Genomic DNA, 22924 nt, shown 5'->3' with positions numbered 1-22924 from the left:
CAAACCATGAATCATATTCAGTAATATTAAAACGTTATTAATGATCAGAAATTTAAAAAAGGATGTACGTAGATACGAATCGGATAAGATTACTTAAAAGTGAATAACACTTAATTCACACGGATTGACTTAGGTTTAAAAATTACAGCACAATAAATATATTTTATAATTTTAAAGATTGTGATCAATAATAAAACAATTGAATAGGCTATGTCCTTATGTAGACACAATTTCTAAAACTATTTTTACTTTTGCCTACAGAGACTAAGAAACTACAACTACGCGCAACGCGAAGCCTGTCAAAAATATCAATTAATGCCATATTGGTATTCCGCTAACCAGGCTTGTTGCAGTTATTTTTCAGGAGCGTTGCGGTGCATGAATAGCTATTCCACTAAACTGCACTGCAACTGCACGGTTACTGCAAATTAACCGTATTCTGTTAAATTATTTTGATTTAATGACAGTAGTTTTCACAGTGCACTGTAATTATAGGAAAATTCAAGTAAACTATACAATTAATGTTTGGATTTATATCCCGAAAGATAATGTACAAATTTTAATTATATAAATGAAATTAATACGAATCACTTTTGTAAATTCTTAACAGTAAAAGATAAAATATAAAAACCTTAAATATTATTGATAAAAATATTTTCGCAACAAACTTTATCACATTAAATTTAATTAGCATATGTTAGACTGATTTAAATAGGTACGTATACTAATTATTAGATATAGATGTTTTAATAACCTACAACTTATTTATTTACTTATTTAAAGAGGGTGGTATTTTACTACTCGTGGTGAGTCCTAGTAACACCACGTCCAGAATTGAACTATTATATTTCTATATTACTACGTCAAGCCCTGCCGCCTTTACGAACCGCAGTATCTTCTTGACGCGAGTATTACAAACAGCACCTGGGAGCAGGGTTTAGCCACCAAGGATGGTATTACACTTATGCATAAGTAGGGCTGCAATCGCAGAGGAGATGAAGAGGCGTTTCAACAGCCTTAAGGCAAAATCGTGTATGAATATGTACAGCTTAGAAGCAAAGAAAGAAATTTAAATATCTAAATATACGTTAGTTGTAAATAAATTCAAGAGCAAGTTGATTGCACTTATCACTAAAATATGTGTTAAAAAGAGATTTTAGATTCCATCTCACGAAGGAATTCTCGCGGAATTACTAGGTACTATAAAGAAATGTTAAAATGGTCAGATATTTATATTGTAGGGGAATTAAAATATTAAGTAGAGACCAAACAAAGAGTATTTTATAACAGTACTAATATATAATCACCAAGCTAGCAGAATTGCTAGCCGGGACAAATAAAAAAAAAAAAAACATACTTCAAAAGTAACCCAAAACAATAACACTACAGTCAAAATAATTAAGGGAATTCAATTAACAATTGAATATAAGATATTTTAAAACTAGATCTAGTTATGAACATTTTGTAAGCGTTTAATTTCAACTCGATAGTAGATAACCGCCTCTTTAACATTCAATATGACAGAAGTCCAGTTGCAGGAGTTTAAGTTAGATCCCGATTCTGAACTAAGATTTGAAGTGGAATCGAAGAATGAAAAAGTTGTTTTAGAGGTTTGATATTTATATTTATTAACTATAAAATTAATTTGAAGCTCTTTACTATATTGAAGATACTTTTAGGTTAAGAGCGGCTATGCTGAGTTATTTGGTACAGAATTGGTCAAAGGAAAACCATATGAGTTCCATACGGGTGCAAAAGTTGCTGTCTTTACGTGGCATGGATGTACTGTTGAGCTAAGGGGCCGTACTGAAGTCAGTTATGTAGCAAAGGAGACACCAATGGTATATAAATTATGTTTGACCATAATATTATTGTTTAAATCATTATATAAGAAATATTTGTTCTATTTGCAATATTTCAAGTATCGAATAATAATTAATTATCAGCACATTAACTAGATAATATTCTATTCTCAATGGCAGCCCTCTAATTATTTTTTTAAGGGTGTTTAGGTCATAGTCAACCAAACTGGTTCAATGTGAATTGCTCAACTTTACCCTTCCTTTTGTATTGTTTGGGAAGTGTATGTAGGTTTCCTCACGTTTTTCTTCACCATATGATTTTACAATAAATTAACATACTTATTAAGAATCTTAAAAATCATAAACACTTAGGTGTATACTGTATGGGCAAGGCTTTGGCACCCAGCCTTAGGCTACTTTTTAAAACAACATTTCAAAATCAATCCAAATATAGACTGTAACCCTAAAACAATATAAGTTAGACTAGTACTCATGTAATGAGAGACGCAGCTCAAGTAATGAGAGTATTTTTAATAGAAAATTGACATTGTTTGCTTAGTATAATTAATGTAAATATTTTTGTTATTATTTGAATTATAATCTCAGCATTAATTTATTATTGTTACTATTGAGATGTTCTATTATAAGAAAATTCATTTTTGTGGCAAGTTGTGCCATAAAATGTTGGACCCTTTCTTTGGATGGAATATAATCTGACTTAGAAAGTCACTTTATTATTAACTTATGTAACAAATAATTACCTTGTCCAGTCTAGTTTCTTATAAATTTTTCTAGTATGTACTTCATTCATGTCAATTCAAGTAGGTGTATAAAAATACTTGAAACCTTAATTATATTTTTACACTACCACTGATTTCTAAAGCCGCTTTTGTTGAGGAGAATCTTCAAGAAACTCGACACTTGCTCTTATAAAATTACAAAATAATATGACAAAATGATAATATTATTGAAAAAAAAAACTATATTTGTTACAGAGTTCTTTTGTGTTGGCACAAATTCAGGCATTTAGATTTTTAATCAACTTAACATTAATTTTGCTAGTTTTCATTTTCACTACATTTACTTTTTATAGGTTATTTATTTAAATGTTCATGCTGCATTAGAACAGCAGAGAGTGGCTGCAGAACAAGAGAACACTAGGGGACCAGTCACAATGATAGTAGGGCCTGGAGATGTGGGCAAATCTACATTGGCAAGGATTCTTTTAAACTATGCAGTAAGAATGGCAAGGAGGCCTATATTCGTTGATCTGGATGTGGGGCAAGGACAAATAAGTGTTCCAGGAACTATAGGTAAATTCATTTAGCTGAAGAATGAATTTGTGAGAGTTTTAACATAATTAAACACTGCACAGAAAGTTTTTATGCTCCGTATATTATATGACACACTTTTATGTTTAATTCATTGACATACAAAAATACCAGTGGGAGGCTCACTTTCACAGAATGCAGGCTAGATTATGGGTACCTCAACACGCATATTTCGGCCGTGAAGCAGTAATGTGTAAGCATTATTGTATTTCGGTCTGAAAGATGTGGTAGAAGTAGCTAGCTGATGCAAAACTCACTATGAATTAACAAAATTATATAACTAACTTGATTTTTTTAATCATTTTGATTCATTATTACATTTCAATTGTTAGAACAAAATATGTTGCAGATGAAATGTGCGAGAGAGATGTCCGTCCTTTTCACATTTTGCACCATGTTCAATGAGCTTCTTATGAGTGTATCCAGGTGTGACTTTGAACATTCCTGCCACGAAATAAAGTGTAAATTTGAATGAATATTTTAATGATTTTTCAGCTTTGCCATTTTTGACAACCTTTTAATAGGTGATGAGTCTAGGTGTTCATAGTAAATCTATGGTTTAATTGCATCTTAGCTTTTGAATATTTAAAAAAAAATATATATTGTTCACACTTAATATTATGTAACTGTATCTTACACACCTCAAATTAAATACTCCTTATGGAAGGGAGGCGTGGACACTCTGAATTAGTGCATTCCTCCAGGAACTTTCTATCATAGTACAACATAAATCTACTGCTATAATGTTTTTTTTTCTTCTTGTACATAATTTTTAATGAAATATAAATAAAAAATGTTTGACCAGAGATGTTAAAAGAATAGGGCTGTTAAAGATCCTTGGGTATTGTAAGAGGTGAAGACAGGCTTTTGATCTGGGAGATTCATTCATCAAATTTTCACTTTAGGTGCACTACTTGTGGAGAGGCCAGCTTCAATTGAGGAAGGGTTCAGCCAACAGGCCCCGCTGGTGTACCACTTTGGTCATAAGGGACCTGGTGAAAATCTTGAATTATACAACACTATTGTGTCTCGCTTAGCTGAAGTTATAGCGGAAAGATGTGAGAATAATAAAAAAGGTACGAAAAATATAATTTTATAAAAGTTAATGATACTATTATGTTCATATTTATACATTAGCTTATCAAGCCTCCAGCAAATGAGGTCCTCTTTTGATTTCTGTGCAGTTGGTGAGGGTATTGTTAATGACTCACATGTTCTAAATACTCACATATGCATTTCACAGGCGGAAATAAGAGGACAACTGCATACACTCGACCGTAATAATGGCTCTGACCAGATAATATCAGTCCAATATTTCTTAAACACCACACGCAAGTCAATTTGTGTACCACTAGATATTATTTTTAACAAGTGCCTGACAACAGGCTGTTTCCCCAGACTCTGGAAATCGGACTACATAACTAACATCTTTAAATCTGGTACAAGAAATGACATAGAAAACTATCATCTTATTTCTATCCTCTCTACAATTCCCAAAGTACTGAAAAGAATCTGAAAAGAGGTCCTCTTCAGCGCAAAAAATGTGATTATTGATCAACAACACGATTTTGTTGCCGGCAAATGAACTCTCACCGATCTTGTATTTACCAAAAACATTTTCATCGGCTTAGATTGGAGAACAAAAATAAACACTATCTACATAGACTTCCAGAAGGCTATCAATAAGTGGATTAAAGGTAACCTCTTCAGATAAACCTCTCGGCCTATCTGCGGGACCGTATTCAGTCTCATCCGTATTCAGTAATCATTAATAGATACCGTTCCTCTCCAGTTCTCGTGACATCCGGTGTACCGCAGGGCTCTATTCTTCGACCTTTTTGCTCTTCTCTATTTTTATCAATATCTCAGTGCTTTACACATTGTCACTATTCACTTTACCGACGATTTAAAGCTGTACAATAAATTAACTAATCTGACTCGAAGGCTTTCACGTCAGCCAGGTCTCTGCATGCAGCTCATGCATTACTTTTGAACTATCATCCCCAAGAACAAACATTGGGTTTCGCGCGCCATTACACAGGATGTGTAAACCTAATAACAATTGTATTCTTGACATCGACATATTTTCGTGTACCCCCGCTGCGTTCAGACCCGATTTAGAATCAAAATCGTTGTTATCGTAGCCTCAACATTTATTTAATTTAATTTGTTTGATATTTTGTATCAATGTTCATGTTTGTGACTGTTTACCTTTTATTTTACTTTTTGTTATTATTTTATCTATGAAACATATGTTAGATCGCATCTATATTTATATTTTGTATCTCTTCCTATATTGTTTACTTCTAGTGATGTTTTTTGTGTTTCTATGTTCCTTGCCTAGTTCGGACTAGACGAGTATTTTTATAATAATATAATAATAATATTGACACACTTTTCACACAAATTATCTTGACCCAAGTTAAGCATATATAGCCTGTGTTATGGGTTACAAGACAATGATATATTTAATACAATATACTTACTTAAACATTCATAAATTCATATAAACATACTTTGAACATGCCATTATTACGGTCGAGTGTATGCAGTTCAACATCTATTTATGTATAAATACATTTAAACATCCATGACTCGGAAACAAACATCCATATTCATCATATAAATGCTTACACCTACCGGGACACCTACAAAAATTATACAAGTAGGTTAGTAAATAATTTATTCGAGTCAATCCATTTTCGTCTTTTTTTATCGGGCGAGTAGCGCCTCCCACAATCGAGTGAATCTAATGAAGGAGTCATTAGATTTTGTCAGGAAAAAAATAACTGGAAGCAACATTATACTAATCTGTTTCTTTAGACTATCCCTGACCCATGATACTAATGAACCCTATAGAATTTGCTACAGCCCCATGTGTTTATTTAATTTGATGACATGGCATAGTCCCTGAACAGGGGAGAAGAAACATATAAACTCTTATTTAAATTCCTAGATAATATATCTACCTATTTCTTTTAACGTATGGGCTTAGATGTAGGCAGAGATCTTATGCCAGAGAAAGTTGCCCCAAAATCGCCAACAAGCAAAAAATTAAAATTATGTTCTTCTGTGCTATAAGTTTCGTTTTATCATTCATATCATTGCATTTAGTATTTAATTTGTTATTTTGATATTACAATATCCTTCAATTTTATGTATAATGTAGATACTAACTATATATTATCTTTGTTTTACCTTACAGCATCAACATCTGGAGTAATAATCAACACCTGTGGTTGGATAAAGGGTGCTGGCTATAAAGTACTAACGCACGCCGCTCAAGCTTTTGAAGTAAGTGTTTCTGTTGATTGTACTATTTGTTAATCTAATTATGTTATGTAATACTATTTGTTTTCCTAATAAAATAAAAGTACATATCATATCCAACACAAGGGGTCAAAGGTTGGAGTATGCTTTATTTCTGAAGGTCCCAAAGTCGTATCGGTTTGGGAGAACGCGCGGTTTTAGAATGCCGGAAGTCAACATGATTCAAGTGGAAAATTCCATTGTAATGTGATGTCCGATGGTGGAACTCGGCCGCTGGTATCAACCCGTACTACTCTTCTGAGCATTCCCCGTGATAAATGCGGTAAATATAGTATAATTTTCACCATCTGAATGAGTGATGTGCTTCTACAGTGCGTTTTTAAGGAACTCTCTTCTACGTAATACCAAACTATGGAATGAGCTTCCTTACGCGGTGTTTCCTGGACGATTCACATGGGTAGGGGAGAGCGGGGCTGAAAGTGCCGATTTTGACAAATCCTTGTATGATTCGGATAAAACAAGTACTATGTCTGAAAGTAGTGGTTCATCCTAAGCCAAATTTAGTCTATAATACGAATTTACCTACTAATTTCGCACATTTTTAATAGTTTTTAAGAAGAAGTGATTTTTTTATACAGCGGCGGCGAGGCACTACCAACCCCACTTTGGGGCAAGTTGTGCCGTAGCTGAGGTCGGTTGTGCCGGTGAAAATGCTAGGTGATTTACATGAATGAAAATTAATTTAGAATTTAAAAGACATCAATTTTATAATAATATATTTATTCGTTATACTTTTTGCTATAAATCAACAGTTTTTAAAATTTAGTTGCTTATATAACTAAGAATTATAATAATAAAAAAAAAAAACAAATTACGTTAAGTAAGACTTGTGTCTTTACTGTAAATTAAGTAAAGCCTTATGTTATTCTTTCAAACAAAACAGCATATTCTTAATCAATAGTTTGAATACTAAAAATAATAAAGATTTCTCTTAAATAGTTCTTTCTAGAGTTATTATCTTATTGATCAGTCTCTTGAGTCTTTTTAAGAAATAAAAAAAACATAAAAACTAGTTATTCTAAGATGACTGATCAGAATAGCAATTAGGACATACAAATGCTAGGCTTTCTTTATCTTCGATACATTGCAAATGGGCCCAATTCTTACATTCTCTGCATTCAATCCATTTTTCTCCAGGGGCAGAGTTAGAATAGGCATCACAACATATGATACAATACCATTCTTGTTCGTCATCAGAACTGTCGTCATCTTGCAAAACTCTTCTTTTAGCGGGGTTTTTAGTCGGCTTTTTTGTTTGTTTACCTTTTCCCTTGCCTTTTCCTTTGCCTTTTCCCTTAACCTTCATTTTAGTTTCACTTCTTCTTTCTTTTTCCTTTTATTAGCCTGTTCTTCAGCCAAAGCATTTTTCTCTGGAGTATCCGTAAGAACAGCTGTCATTCTTTTACGTCGTTTATTATATCCATTTAATCGGGGAGGTGCTTTAGGCAGTGGTCTAATTAGCTCTGGTGAGAAAATTGTTGTATTTTTATCGCCTGTGTTGTTATCAGCTGATTGAGGAAGCTGGAAGCTGCAGCAAGGGGTAGGCTCTTGATTAGCCGATGGTTCACTTGTACAGTCAACCCTGCAGTCGCTTTGCACAGGAACATGCTGTAATATGGATGGACTAGTCTCAATCTCAACATTGCTGCCCACATAATTTGACTCATCAAGATATTGAGGAGTTCTTTCTCGATTGTTTGGAGGGACAGGCAAATTGTCTGTACCTTGTGAGAGTCGATTTTCTGGCATCGGACGATCGGTTACAAAAGACGGTGCATAATCTTCGTCTGTAAATACGTTTGAATTATAGGGCCAAATACCAGCCTTTTTAAATGCGTTGCATATATTGATAGGTGTTACTGCCAACGGGAAAGCGTATTTTACTATACCTGGTATTTCATAAATGCTCATAATCTTTCCAGGATTAGTTCTCAGCCAGTTATTTTGAGCTTTAGAGCAGTATGTTTTAAAAGGGCCATTGACACCAACATCCAGTGGTTGCAGTCTGTGGGTGCAATGTGGTGGGAACGATAATAGTATAACAGAATTTTTCTTGGCTTTTTCAATCACATCAATATCAATGTGAGATGAATGATTGTCTAGGAGTAATAGCACTGGCACTTCAGGTCTAGGCTTAGTGTGTTTTATGAAATGATCCATAAACACTAAGAACTCTGTGCTTGTCATCCAACCGGATTTATTACCAGCCCCAATACACTCAGGAGGACCGTCGCGGATAAACAGGTCTTTATATTTCAAACGTGGAAATACAAACATCGGTGGAATCGAGTTCCCCAGAGCACTTACCGCTAGCTCAACAGTGACCAAAGTTCCACGCTCTGTTGATACAATTGCTCCTACTTGCTTTGTTCCCTTTTCAGCCAAAATTTTCTTTGGTTTCAGCACAGTTTGAACACCAGTCTCGTCCAAATTCCAGATACGTGAAGGAGTAAGATTATGCTTTGTAATCAAGTCGCCAAGTTTCTCGAAAAATTGATTCACATTATGTCGGTTGAATGAGCTCGCGCGTCCTGCACTGGTAGCTTCGGGTGTTCTTATAGAAAGTGTAGAGTTCCTCTTCAGAAAGTTTGTCAACCAATCCTTGCCAGCCTCACCATTTGTATGCCAAGATGGTGGGATGTTTTGTACATTAAACTTCATCGCACACTGGTACGCAGGTTGTCGTACTTCTTCCGGTAGAAGACCAAAGTAAATAGAAGCGCTTCTTAAGATGTACTTCGACAGAAGTGTCTCTTGTTCCTCATTGAACACTAGTCTTGGTTTGTATCCAACCACAGGAGTCAGTCCACTTTTCATATTTTTGACATAGCGTTGTAGTGTTGTGTGACAAATTTCTAATTCACGTGCAACAGTTTTTAATTTGCGCCCATCCTTGATGACTGCTTCAGCAGCACTTTTTAATAGATCCTGAGATGTAGTTCCCCTTTGAGTTTTTCGTTTGTACGTCCTCATTCTGTCAAAGACAATAAATGCAGCATAAAATATCATGTCAAAAAGTACTTTCTTTCTTTGATAAGTGCTCGCGTTAACATAAATAGAATAGAATAGAATATATCTTTCTTTGCAAACATGGATACACAATAGTTCTTATACAATATTAAAACAGTAAACGTTGCTTAGGGGTTGGTTGTGCCGCGGCACAAGCAGCCCCTAATGAACGGCACATTTTACCCCGCTTATCAGAGTGTGATATTTTGTCTCTCATATAAAAATCACTATGCTCAAAGCATTAAAATTACACTGCATAACAAACTAGGATAAATAACAAATATTTTACTAAAATTCTCATATTCAACGCACGAAAAATGCTAGCTTGCGACCAAAAAGTATCGAAACGTCCGCGTCGCTGACGCAACTAAAATGGCAGCCGCTTGTGCCTGACTGTTAGGCATTACGCGACACAATACGATCATATATCTATCTCTTTCTGTTTTCGAGATATTCGCGTCGGCACAATTTACCCCCGGCACTTTCAGCCCCGCTCTCCCTACCTTGAAAGAAAGGACGTACAGCAATAAAATAAAGTACACCGGTAATTCTCCTGTTATTTCTTTTGTGTTGCGGTAAAATGTGAGCGGCGGTGATCACTTAACAGCAGGTACGCTTGCTTGTCCGTCCTTAAATAAATAAATTTAAAAGATTTCCAAGTTGTCTTGGGAGAAACGGAGCTTATAAATAGAGAAGATGAACCGGCCCTCGGCTATACTTGGAGTTTCCGTGAGAGATCATATCATATATGAGGAGATCCAAAGTCACCGACATAGAGTAAATGATTGCAAAACTAATGGCAGTGGGCAGGGCACATAGCTCGACGGACACATTGGCGGCTGTTGGGGCAGTAAAGTCCTCGAATGCCGACCACGTACCGAAAGTCGCGGTGTTGGTAGGCTCCCCACAAGATGGACCGATGAGATCATCCCGACCAGATAGTCAGGAGCGCCGGAATGGTTTGGATGAGGGAGGCGCAGGACCGATCGTCATGGAGATCTTTGGGGGAGGCCTTTGTCCAGTAGCGGGGTCTTACGGCTAATATCATGAGCTGGCCCTTATTAATTAATTTGCGGATATTGTAATTCGTGATATCAATGATACTTCGACTATCGGAATAATTTTTGTACTTGAACAAATGTAATGCTGGTATAGATGAATAGAGATGCTGATATAAGAATGATATGTCAGGTGGATGTGATCCTGGTGCTGGACAACGAGCGACTGTACAATGAGCTGAAGAGGGACATGCCCAAGTTCGTCAAAGTAGTCTACTTGCCGAAGAGTGGAGGAGTAAGTATTCTTTTTGCCTTGTTTTAGGTTACTTATATCCAGTTCACAGGATAAATTGTACGTTATTCCAGAAAAACGTTCCAAACCGCAATCATTTCAAAATTGAGTTAAGAACACAAAACCGGTCACGTGATTCATATTAACGGACTGGCAAACAATGACAGCCCTACTGTTACTCTTTAAATGACATCATGACTCAGTAGCCCAACCCACATATACGGTATACACTTATCTATATATATAAAAATGAATTGCTGTTCGTTAGTCTCGCTAAAACTCGAGAACGGCTGGACCGATTTGGCAAATTTAGGTCTTGAATTATTTGTGGAAGTCCAGAGAAGGTTTAAAAGGTGAATAAATATGAAAATGCTGCTAAATTAAATAGAAACAACAAATTTGTTTTTCCTTTGATGTGTCCATACATAATTTCTATGAGAGAATTTATTGACGCACGGTTTGACAGTTCTGCTGTGAAACAATTTCATTACGACAGCAGGGTGCATATTTTACGAAGTAATTTTTTATGTTATGATATATTATTGACAAATTAATATAAAAACATTATTTTATTTATTATATACAGAACAACGTCTGTCGGGTCAGCTGGTATTTATTAAAATTTAAATATGAATTCCATAAATGTGATGTATGGGGCTTGGAACGTTTTTCAGGAACTACGGGCAATTATTGTGATCGTCCATATACATAAGGGAGCCTCAGTCAAAAATTTTGTATTAGTTATTTATGCAACTGTTGTGTAATAAGGGGTATTAAAACACGAATGTGGATTTATGACACGAGGCGAAGCCGAGTGTGATAATAGTATCACATGAGTGTTTTAATACCTAATTATCAACAGTTGCATACAAGACTTTATCTACACCCAGAATTTGAATCCTTTTAAAAGATTATAAAATAGTTAGCTACTGCTAACATTAAAACAGCCAGTCCTAGTAGTAACCTAATATCATCCATTACTGGTTATATACAAATAAATATGTACCTATTAATGAAAGAATTATGCAATTGCAATTATTAAAATTCACTTGAATAATAAGTTCTTTTGCAGCATTTAAAATATCTGGTGTGCTGTCAAAACTTGAATCGCTAATTTTTTATAAACAAAACACTAAAAATATTATCTTTTTTTGAAAATCATACAGATACCACACATCGAGCAATAAGAATGTGGCTGTCTGTTGAAACTATTTGCGCATGAAGGGTTCGAAAAAAAAAACAAAGGAGTGTTGTTATGAAATCAGTACAACATTACAACACTCGTTTGGATGATGTAATGGTTATTAGAACATCGGGTGTTTTAATGTTGGTAATAACCTAACTGTTTCAGAATCTTTAATAGAGGATTTAAAACATAGGTGTAGATAAAATTATTTTTACCACCACCATTTATTTTTCGGTAAAGGTTGAGTTTTAATAAGCAGGAGTGGTAAGACTCTCATTTACTCTACTACTTTTGAATCAACATTTACAGCTTCATCGTTGAACAAATACTCTATGCCCTACATGAGTAAGAAAAAAAATCTTGGTTTGATTAATGTTAAATATTCAAAATACAGAGGAGCAGCAAAATACCAAGCATGACTGATGGTTACGACTTGTCAATCAAAATTGGTAACAGTTACAATGGATTTGCTTTCCTTTTCTATCTTGCTGTATCTCCGTTAAAGATCTTCTTTTCTCTCGCACTCAGACCCAGGCTTACTTCAAAAATTACCTATTAGAAGTACCGTTTGCATATTTACGACTGCCGTCAGTTAATTTGAGTAATTTCATCCGATTAATTATTGTGTGGCGCCGAACTCACTATTTTAGACGGATGTAATCCACCGTTTCATCAGAGGTCATCTTGGAGTGAGCTTGGTTTCAATCCTCGGATTATGTTTCGTCCACGATGAAATCGAAATGAAAATGAAATCCTCCTTTGGATTTTAGGATTTGGATCTAGGATTTCGAGTATGCATGTATTTTGGGACCCACTGAAAGAAGTGGCGTACATCATGGAAACTTGTTAATAATTATTGTAGAACGTAACAAATCTAAGAAAAAAGCAAATCGTAAGTAAGTCTTAAAAAATGGGAGAAACGAATAATTATACCTAAAAGTAAAATATAACCTTAAATTATTAATCGATATCTGTTGTTTAATCAATAATTTGTATCTTAAGTCTATATATAATTACTGTCTGCTAAAAGATAATATATTAAATATATGGAAGGTTGAATTGAGGATTCATATTTCATTCTTTTTTTAAGAAGGTATCGATTATTTTAAAGATACCTACTTACCTACTGATTTTAGTATCTAAGTATCAAAAAACGATAATAATCTTATTGAATCTTATTATGAATTACTACTGAATTACTAATTTGAGTAGTTATAGATAATTTGATGGTGTCGGAACTTCCATATAAAAACTGACTGTCAAAAACGTAGATGTCAAGTGCGCAAAACATTCCGTTGGTACAAGATGACTTATTTTTTAATGAATTATAATAATTAATTTCTTATGGCTTTTCCCATATTTTAGCGCCTCAATCGCTTTTGTATAAACGTCGTATAAACTTAAGTTTATAATAAATATAAACTTGTATCTACTTGTACGATGCTTTTTAAATTTTTATATTATGTCCATTGTCGCCATCCTCCTTCGCCAAACTTCAAAAAGTGGGCCTTGCTTTAGCAGTTTGAGGCTTTATAATGTAATCATACATCCATCTAGGAAAGGCTTAATTGTTGGGGTATAAATACTCAAACACTAAGCCATTTAATTGTTGTGCAGGTCGTAGAGAGATCCATATCACAGCGGGCTGAGCTGCGCGATGCTCGAATACGCGAGTACTTCTACGGAAAGAGAACCCCCTACTATCCGCATTCCTTTGATGTTAAATTCACAGATTTGAAAATATTCAAGGTAAGTGGTTAATGATGGATAAAATTCTTGGCAGTGGTCAGGGCACATAGCTCGACGGACAGATGGCCGGTTGGGATGGGAGTTTAATCACCACAAGATGGGCCGACGATCTGGTCAAGATTGCCGTGGAAATCGTGGGGCATCAAAGCCCTCGAATGGCGATCACGTGCCGGAAGACGCAGTGTTAGTAGGACCCCACAAGATGGACCGATGAGCTGAATGGTTTTGATGAGGGAAGCGCAGGACCGATCTTTGGGGGAGGCCTTTGTCCAGCAGTGGACGTATTCCGACTGATGATGATGATGATGAAGTGGTTAATAGGAAAATATGTTTAAAATATAAGATTATCTATGTCAGAGCACACATCTAACCTGCACATAATAATATAATAATAATAATATGTTTTATTACTTTATTAAAAGGTATGCACCCAGTTAAAATTAATATAATATATGTATAAAGTAAAATTATATTAAACAATTAAATTTAAAATTAAATAAATTAAAATACAATTCTGTATTCAGGTCTATTTATTTCCTATTAGCCTCCTGGTGCACTGAACGCCAATGCTTGTTAATTGAGCAATCCAGACACCCGACCAGCGTGCTCAGGATCTCATTCTTGGATTCTCGCAATCGGCTCCAGAATGTTGCGATACGCGATCTCATGATCGCAAAGAAATCCGGTACTCTGGCCTCGGCGAACATCGCCGACGCGCTACAGTACCGAGGCAACTTCATCAGGATACGATACGCATCATTGTATTGCACCCTGATGTTGTTGATGGCACGTCTGGTGTAATTCGCCCAAAGTTGGCATGTATAGAAGCTTAGACAGTAAGCTCTAAACAGCGTCACCTTCACTGGGTCAGTACACTTAGCAAAGCGACGCGACAGCATATTACACCTAACAGACAAAGCACGTCTCTCCCCATGTTGCTATATGAAAGTTGAACTATTTGCAGGTTAACACGTGTCTTTATTAGATTTGCGCTATGTATAGGTTATACTTTGCTGTATTTGAGATGATCATTAATTTATTTAAGTAACGGGGACCCAGTGCTCTGTGAACGGCCAGATCACTTGACGTTGCGTAGAATCGTCGCTTCGGTGTCAGTCTTCTATGTACCGCATTCGTACGGCTCGCCACAAATTAGTATATCATCCCCACCATCTGGATATCTGGCGTTCTTTTACGGTGCGGTTTTCAAGACTTTCTTCCACGTACAAGGAAAATATGAAATGAGATTCCTCGTGCCGTGTTTCCAGGACAATATGACATGGGTACCTTCAACAACAGTGCGGCAATCCTATAATTCCTTCGGTGTTGCAACCTCAAACCTCTTCCATAAAATATCTTTAATACGCATATTAAATACTTATTAATAAGTTATCAAAGCATTATTTAATTGAATGACATGTGACGGAAGTCAAACAAGGGTAACTAAGTAACCTATGACACGCCTCCCCCGCGATCCCCAGGAATTAAGGACGCCGGAAGCAGCTGCTCCAGGTGGCGGACATTATACGTCCGCTATCCCTATCTGATAGTGAAGGTATCCAATCCGGCGAGTCACTGTACCGAACTCCCACTTTCTGCCAGATATCGAGTAGTTGCGAGCTTGCACTCTGCTGCCGACCACAAACTCTCTCGCTTAGGCCGGGCTCTTATCTTGGCCACGAGTCGGGTTCTGACTTCTCTCCCAAACATCAGAGTATATATACATATAGAGTCTCCGGGGATGACCGGTGTGGCACGAAGGAGGCTCCTGACAGTACCTACGGACCTTGTGTAGTATCCCACCACTCTCTCCCTCTAACTTGTGCAATGATCTTTTAACTGTTTGGACGAAGCGTTCGGCTTGTCCGTTAGTAGCAGGATGGTAAGGAGCGATCGTTTTATGCACTATCCCATTCTCGTCGTCAAATATTATATACTTATTAATTAGTAATCACGGACCAGTAAAAAAAGAAGGACTCCGCGCCGTGATATTAGCAAGTGAAGCACCGTTATGCTAGTGTGTGCGGTTACGGTGGATACTAGTTACACAATTTTTTCTCCCTTAAATTGTCATATATGGCCACAAATACTTATGTAGTATAGTTTTTTACACTTTTTCACAACGCACGACGGCATTTTTAAAATATTTTATTGAGACGCAAACTGATCTGTCATAGACGATGACAATTCTCATAATGGCCGCCTATCAATCATATATCAGTTTATTCACGTAGGTTACGTAAATGACACTTATGAATGTCAAAAAAAATATTTTTCTTATTGAATCTACCGCTACTTTGTAAAGGGTTCAGCTAATGAGAAGAAGTAGCAAGAAACTCATTGCCACTCTTTTATATCAAGATTTACATTTAAGTAGATCGATTTACAAATCATTTCAAATTACAATATAATATGTAAAATGTAAAATGATGCAACACGCACACTCAAACGTCAAATAGTCAATGTCTTACACGAGTAAGTCAAAAAAGTAAATGTAAATTAATACAAAAGTTATTGAGTACAGTAGCTGCATCATCCACATACACAATAAATCAATAAAGGTATTCTGTAAGCATTTTATAAGCGATTATAAATAAATCAACATGTATATATCCATACATATATGTATACACAAAAACTTTTAAGAATCTGAAACCGAGTCTCCGGCAACAGGATCATCCTGCCACCACAAGCAGCGCCCGTTCACGAGCATGCCGCATGAGCCAGCCATCGCCTCGCTCGACCATATTTTAGGGAAGGGAACGACCCGTCCCACGTCGCCGCCTACCTGTATCGGCCTGTAGTAGTGTAAGCGTGTGCGTGGGGCTATGTATTTACACGTTATTCGTCTTGTTTTGGTGCTACACTGTTATGTAAGGTGGCACGGAGTCCTTATTTTTTTACTAGTCCGTGTTAGTAATCGAAGCATTATTTTCTGATAATAGTATTTAATTGAATGACATGTGACGGAAGTCAAATAAGGGTAACTAAGTAACGTATGAAAACGCACGTCACACGTCACTATATGTGAGCTGATGGTTGTCGCAGGTGGGCGCGCCGTGCCTTCCGGACTCGTGTATGCCCCTGGGGATGCGTGCGGAAGAGGCGCTCACCAAGCTGGTGGCGGTGACTCCATCTCCAGCGCTGCACCACCGGCTGCTGTGTGTCTCCTTCGCGCAGCCCGGAGACGAGCTGGCGCTGCACTGCAACCTGGCCGGCTTTGTCTGCGTGTGGGTAACATTCTTGTTTATCTGCACTGTATCTGCACCATATTACATGAATGTTAGTGCAGCTACTATTACACGAAATTTCCAGTTTTAACCTCAGGGTTATTAGGGTAAGATCACGTTATGTTATGGGTAAAAGCTTAGAACTTTTGTACGTCTAGGTAAACTGTTAGAATCAGGCTGGGGTGTTTTAAAATACCTTCACTTAAAGCAGAGGAAGTGCCCTGCCTCTGAGGATCATACACCATTTAAAAGTAATAGGTCTCGGAGATATAATTTAAATCTCAGCACAGTAACACGTTTCCTAGTTAGTAGCCTCGATTCTCTTCCTTAACTTTTGACTTAAAGGTAGGCGCAAGAAGGGGGCACAATAGATCCATGGTTTTAAGTGCATTTTAATCTCCAAATCATAATAATAATAATAAACAAGGCAGACTGTGATAGTTATGAAAACTTCGAAAAAAAATTTGGGTGGACAGTTAAGCTCTATTTTAACCAATGCAAGCACATTAACACAAAGTGACATACAAATCGCGAGTGTAAGACATAGCTTGTCACGCACCTTAATTTAATAAACCTGGCCTGTTTTCATCAGTTGTCTAACAGCAAGAGGCTCCTTCTAGACATATAGATTATTTAAGGGTAGAGGTTGCTTAGCATAATTTGGTCCGGCGGTTTGGTGAGTAATAATGTCATGCATGTAAAGGAAATTATGTAAAACGCACTCATCAAAGCGACGAATATAAATTATTTTTTCATTGGTGTTAATTTATTTTTATTTATTTATTTAATTCATATAGGAAGACCAAAAGCATACAATAGTTTTAAATAAAATCTAATACTGACTAAAAGCCAATAAAAGGTCCTCACGGATAGCAACATATTAGTTTAAAATAGTTACGAACACTTAAATTAATAGTGTGGTAGATATACTTTTATCATATTTACTTACTTATGCACTAACAATTTAGGGTATGTTCCGATATGCACTGCGACCACTATACAGTGTGACGTCAATTTAGCATACTGTGAAGCCGTTCCTTTATAGCCAGTTATACAGGTTACTATTTAAAACGGAACGCAATCCCGTATAGTGTCAACCGCATTTTTTGACGCAGCATACAAATGAGTGTATTAAAGTTTTCTAGTTCATAAAAAAAAACTGTTGTTTGAGTACTGTCAAACTAAAAATATTAGGCGTAAAAGTTAGGCACTCGAGTGGTTTTGACTGATGATGTGATCAAAGTACTGCGAGTACCTTACCGCGAAAACGCCAGTGCTCACAGTAGAATATGGCGTCATATATTTCCCTAGGGTACTGCGGCAGTATACTGGCAGACAATAACAGAACGAATTTTTCTATAGTGATAGCACTGAGCAGTGCTCGCAGTGCATATCGGAACATACCCTTAGTCAAAGACTATTAACTGGTAGATTGTGATCAAAACAAATTAAGAGCTCAGAGATAAATCCTGATGATTAACGAGTTTTTGTATATTACACACAGATTTCTACACACGTATGGAATATTTTTTTTCGTTTCAACTGCATCGCATATTCAGTATACTTAGACTTGGCTCAGACTGTACTTAAGTAAAATTTGGCTGAGTTTAAGTTATTTTTAATAACGTTTTTATAGCCAATTGACATTATGCTGAACTTAAGCTAAGACAGCCCATTGAAAAAGCCAATTTCTATCACACTCAGCTAAGTTATTTTTAATGGAAAAGCAGGACAAACGAGCGTAGGGGAGAGGGGGGCATAATGGGGACGTTAAGAAAAATACGAAGTAAAATAATTAACGCAATGTATTTATAAATTAAAACTAATCACAACACTTTGGTTACTTATTAAACTATCATTTGGCATAGAATTTGGTGATGTAAATAATCATATGACGTTATAATTTTAATTATTTGAAACTAATGGAAACCCCATCGTGCCCCGGGGTAGGGGCAGTATGGGGTACGTATTTATTTTGCGTCACAGTACAAGCAGATGTGGATTTCTTCTGCATTGTCGTCGTCTACACCAGCACAAGCTGTATGAGCCCATCGTCCACATAGTTGGCAAGCCACCCAACCTTCCGAAGACTTTAAATAAGTGTGGTATCCTCGTCGGTGTTCTTTACACCAGAGGCAGCTTTTTGGGTCTTCTGTTTCTTAGAGTTCTTCTTTAACTTGGGGTCATTTGGATTAGAACACTTCTTCGTTCTCTTAAGTTGTTCTCGTTCTTCTAACTCAATTTTGTAGGGGGTTGAAGTGAGAACCACAGTTTTCCCTCGGTGATAGTTTTTTCTCGTTTGGTTTCTTTGTTCGACTGTCGGGATCGCGAGAATTTCTTGAGGCGAAGCATTTGCAAACGAAGTTGTCAAATCACGACATACTTTTCGAATCGGAGATTGGATTAAGCTATGTTCATTAAGTGTTGATGGTCCAGGCTGACGCTGAGGTGTTGTAAAAGCAGGCAAATCTGCTTCAAGAGGATATTCTTCAAGAATAGGTGGCGGTGGTTGTTGCTGGATTCCGATATTTAAAGGATCTGTTTCAGACTCATTGTTTGCTAGGGGTACGTCTGTGGTTGATGCAGCTAAAAAATCTGAATCTGTAAAGTTATTCTGATTGAAAGGCCATATGCCACATTTTTGGAAGGCTTTGATTGCTGTAGACATTGTTGCAGCTTGAATGTATGCATTTGCAAATATTTCGCTTATTTGAAATGTTGTTATTATTCGCCCCGGGTGTGACCTTAACCAATCAGAGCAGGCATGGTCATAGTATACGTATTTGCGTATGTGTTACATGACCATCTAAAAGAAGCAAGACCGGATTAGTTATTGACGCACCAGAAAAATTGACAAACCGTTGGAACCAGCTCATAAATATTTCACTTGTCATCCATCCCTTAGCATTGCATTCTGCTGTCGTCCCTGGAGGAGCTCGATCCAGCAACTCTTGCTTCATTCTCTGTCGAGGAAATATTAGCGTAGGAGGCATGTAAGTTCCTGCTGCATTAAAACATACCTCAACCGTAACCGTTTGCCCTCGTTCTGCTGAAGAAAGCGAACCTACCTGTTTTCTACCCTTTTCTGCAATAATTTTGCTCTTCGTTTTTGAGACGCATGATATGACAGTCTCATCGCAATTAAAAATTCTGTCTGGGGTCAAATTATATTTGACATATACTTCCCCGGGCAGAGAATAAAATTAACTCACAGCCACTTTATTAAAGCCCATTGCTCGAGCTGCCGATGTAGCTTCCGGTTTTCGGATAGATAAATCTGGGTGGCGCTTCAAAAATCCCTTTCACCAATCTACGCCAGCTATCTTTTTATCACGATTACAATTGTTAGCTTTGCCATTTTTTTCCGCTAGCTGATAAGCTAGCTTCCGTAGGACGATAGTGGTTAAACCAAACAAACGTTCCTCCATTTCTATAATGTACCTTACCAGCTCCTCTTCTTCTTGTTTGGAAAACACGGGCTTGAAGTTACTTGGAGTAGAGTCAAGAGGCAGCTCGCCTTTCCTTATTTTAGCAACGTGACGCTCTAATGTGGTCTTTGGTACGCTATACAGGTGAGCCGCTTTTCTATAGCCAGCAGTTTTGCTTAACACTGCATCAATTGCCTGTTTCATGTTTTCGATGGACCACCAATGGACCTTAGTCTCGAACTTTTCTTCTTATCTGTCCGTACCATTTTTATACCTAAAACAAAATATTTTCTATTCTAAAATGAACAAGAACGATTCTTCAGTTAATTTACAAAACAGGGGCATAATGGGGACAATGGTTGCGGGCATAACGGGGTACCCCGTAGCCATGTCCCCGTTATGCCCCAATTTTCACATTATTTAAAATAACAAACCAAATAAAATGAGTGACGGTTAGAGTATTTTTGTTCAAAACATATCAATAAGTCTTTTATCTACAAAAACAAAATAAATACATGATAGTAGCGACATAAACACTTACCTTTTTATTTGCGTATTCGTAGTCACTCAAAATAACATAAAATTACGTTGAAAATCGTTGTTTGTTTTAAAAATCAAATGCGCGCAGTCTAGTCGCCGGTCACTGTCAGACTAAAGAGAGATACAAAATGGCTACCTATTAGCGAAAACAAAACGCATCTAGAGCGTATACTTTTTTGTAAGTGTGGATGGCCCCGTCGTGCCTCGCGTCCCCGTCATGCCCCCCTCTCGGGTCACCTGGTGATAAGTGATCACCGCCGTCCACATTCTCTTGCAACACCAGAGGAATCACATGAGCGTTGCCGGCCTTTAAGGAAGGTGTACGCGCTTTTTTTTAAGTTACCCATGTCGTATCGTCCCGGAAACACCGCACAAGGAAGTTCATTCCACAGCTTTGTAGTACGTGGAAGAAAGCTCCTTGAAAACCGCACTGTGGAGGACCGCCACACATCCAGATGGTGGGGATGATATCCTAACTTGTGGCGTCTGAGTGACTCTGAGCAAAGTCTGAATTCTCTCTGTAGATCTCAGCCTTAGCCTCAATAATTGAATGTAATAATATTCTTATGTGACAGTACCGCGGTGGACATGGAGCGGCAGACCCTCACGATCCTGTCTCCACAGCCGCGGCCGCTGCCCAACACTATCCTGCTGCTTTCTGAGCTGCAGTACATGGACAACCACTGACCATCAGCAACCAACTACTTACCAACTCCACCAGTCGGGGAGGCTCTTTGCACACACGATGCCGGCTAGATTATGGGCGCCTATTTCTGCCGTGAAGGAGTAATGTGTACGCATTACTGTGTTTCGGTCTGAAGGGCGCCGTAGCTAGTGAAATTACTGGGCAAATGAGACTTAACATCTTATGTCTAAAGGTGTCGAGCGCAATTGTAGTGCCGCTCAGAATTATTGGGGTTTTCAAGAATCCTGAGCGGTACTGCACCGCTCGTCTCGTCCCTTATTTTCAACTCAAAAAATCGCAATCGATCGTAGCTTCAGACTGCTGAGAACGTGCTAAAAGAACAGCGTGCACAGTCGTGTCCATTACAGTTCAAGGACGCGTGACATCCCGACTATGATATTGTAACAAATCGTATTACATACATAACGCTAATTTGGACGATAAACTCTTTCATTTCATGTTACATTGCGTTAGTCTACGCCGCACATTTTAACTCTCATGTATATTGATATTGTATTGTACAATTTTTTTTGAAGTTTTACTTCTTTTTCTAGAAATTTAAGATGCGCGTGCATCACCGTAACACAAAAGTAACAGGTTAAAGTTGGTTACTAAAATGTTCTGACGTTTGCGTCATGCGTTATTTTTTTGTTTCTTCGTCCATTATTAGAACAGGCAAAGGGTTCAAGCCCATACAGCTATATTCATTATAATTAATTGTCAAAGCCATCTTTGCAAGATTTTTACAAAATTGTTCTTTCTCAAAACGTAGCACGAGGAATAAATCATTTTAATGATTTTTGCTTCTTTAGGCCAAACAAGTATAACTTAATTTTATAAATTAATATTTTGTTTTACTTCAGTCGTGTGGGCTTAAGTTTTTAATTTGAATTTTTATTGTCAAAGAAATTCGCTTAAACCGTTATTTTCTTCAGTTAATGGCAAAAATAAATATTAAGTAAGATATGCAAATTAGCGAGAGTAATTCAAGTGTGTGATGGGGTGAGGCGATGTTATTAACAATAAAGCGAATTAAAAAGACTGTAATGTTTGTCTTTGAATCTGTTTGTAAGTATATTTCTGTTAGCTTTTAAGTAGTATATGAAACTGGGCGAAAAGAATTCACAATTATAATAAACATTTATTTATTACACTTTTTTAACCTCACATTAACAAAATATAACTTAACTACTAACATACATAATTACATGATATGGTGCAAATGGCGGCTTTATCACTATGTAGTGATCTCTTCCAGGCAACCATTTGTAATACAAAAAAAGAGAAACATTATTATCTTTTCTTTCTATTTCATTATTATAAACTTTTTTATTTAAAAATTCG

The 22924-nt window shown here is 36.8% G+C and overlaps 1 protein-coding gene across 2 annotated transcripts in view; it reads left to right on the top strand.

The window, feature by feature from the left end:
- Positions 1-1358: 1358 nt before the first annotated feature.
- LOC126964928 (protein CLP1 homolog) overlaps positions 1359-22924 on the top strand; it is a 261415-nt gene continuing 239849 nt past the window's right edge. Inside the window, exons 1-9 of one of the 2 annotated variants that reach the window (XR_007729449.1) lie at positions 1359-1610; positions 1680-1841; positions 2896-3115; positions 4039-4209; positions 6339-6427; positions 10664-10765; positions 13566-13697; positions 16746-16927; positions 21471-21662. Coding sequence is in view for 1 of the 2 variants with exons in the window: in XM_050808258.1 (XP_050664215.1) it covers positions 1518-1610; positions 1680-1841; positions 2896-3115; positions 4039-4209; positions 6339-6427; positions 10664-10765; positions 13566-13697; positions 16746-16927; positions 21471-21582 (1263 nt within the window). In the remaining variant the exon portion in view is untranslated. Of the gene's footprint in view, positions 1611-1679; positions 1842-2895; positions 3116-4038; positions 4210-6338; positions 6428-10663; positions 10766-13565; positions 13698-16745; positions 16928-21470; positions 22452-22924 lie in introns of those variants that run through there. The other variant, XM_050808258.1, reaches the window with a different exon arrangement.

Source organism: Leptidea sinapis, chromosome 6, assembly GCF_905404315.1.
Source record: "Leptidea sinapis chromosome 6, ilLepSina1.1, whole genome shotgun sequence".
Lineage (NCBI taxonomy): Eukaryota > Metazoa > Arthropoda > Insecta > Lepidoptera > Pieridae > Leptidea > Leptidea sinapis.
Note: the sequence above shows the minus strand (reverse complement) of the source record. Positions and strands in the feature narration are given on the sequence as shown.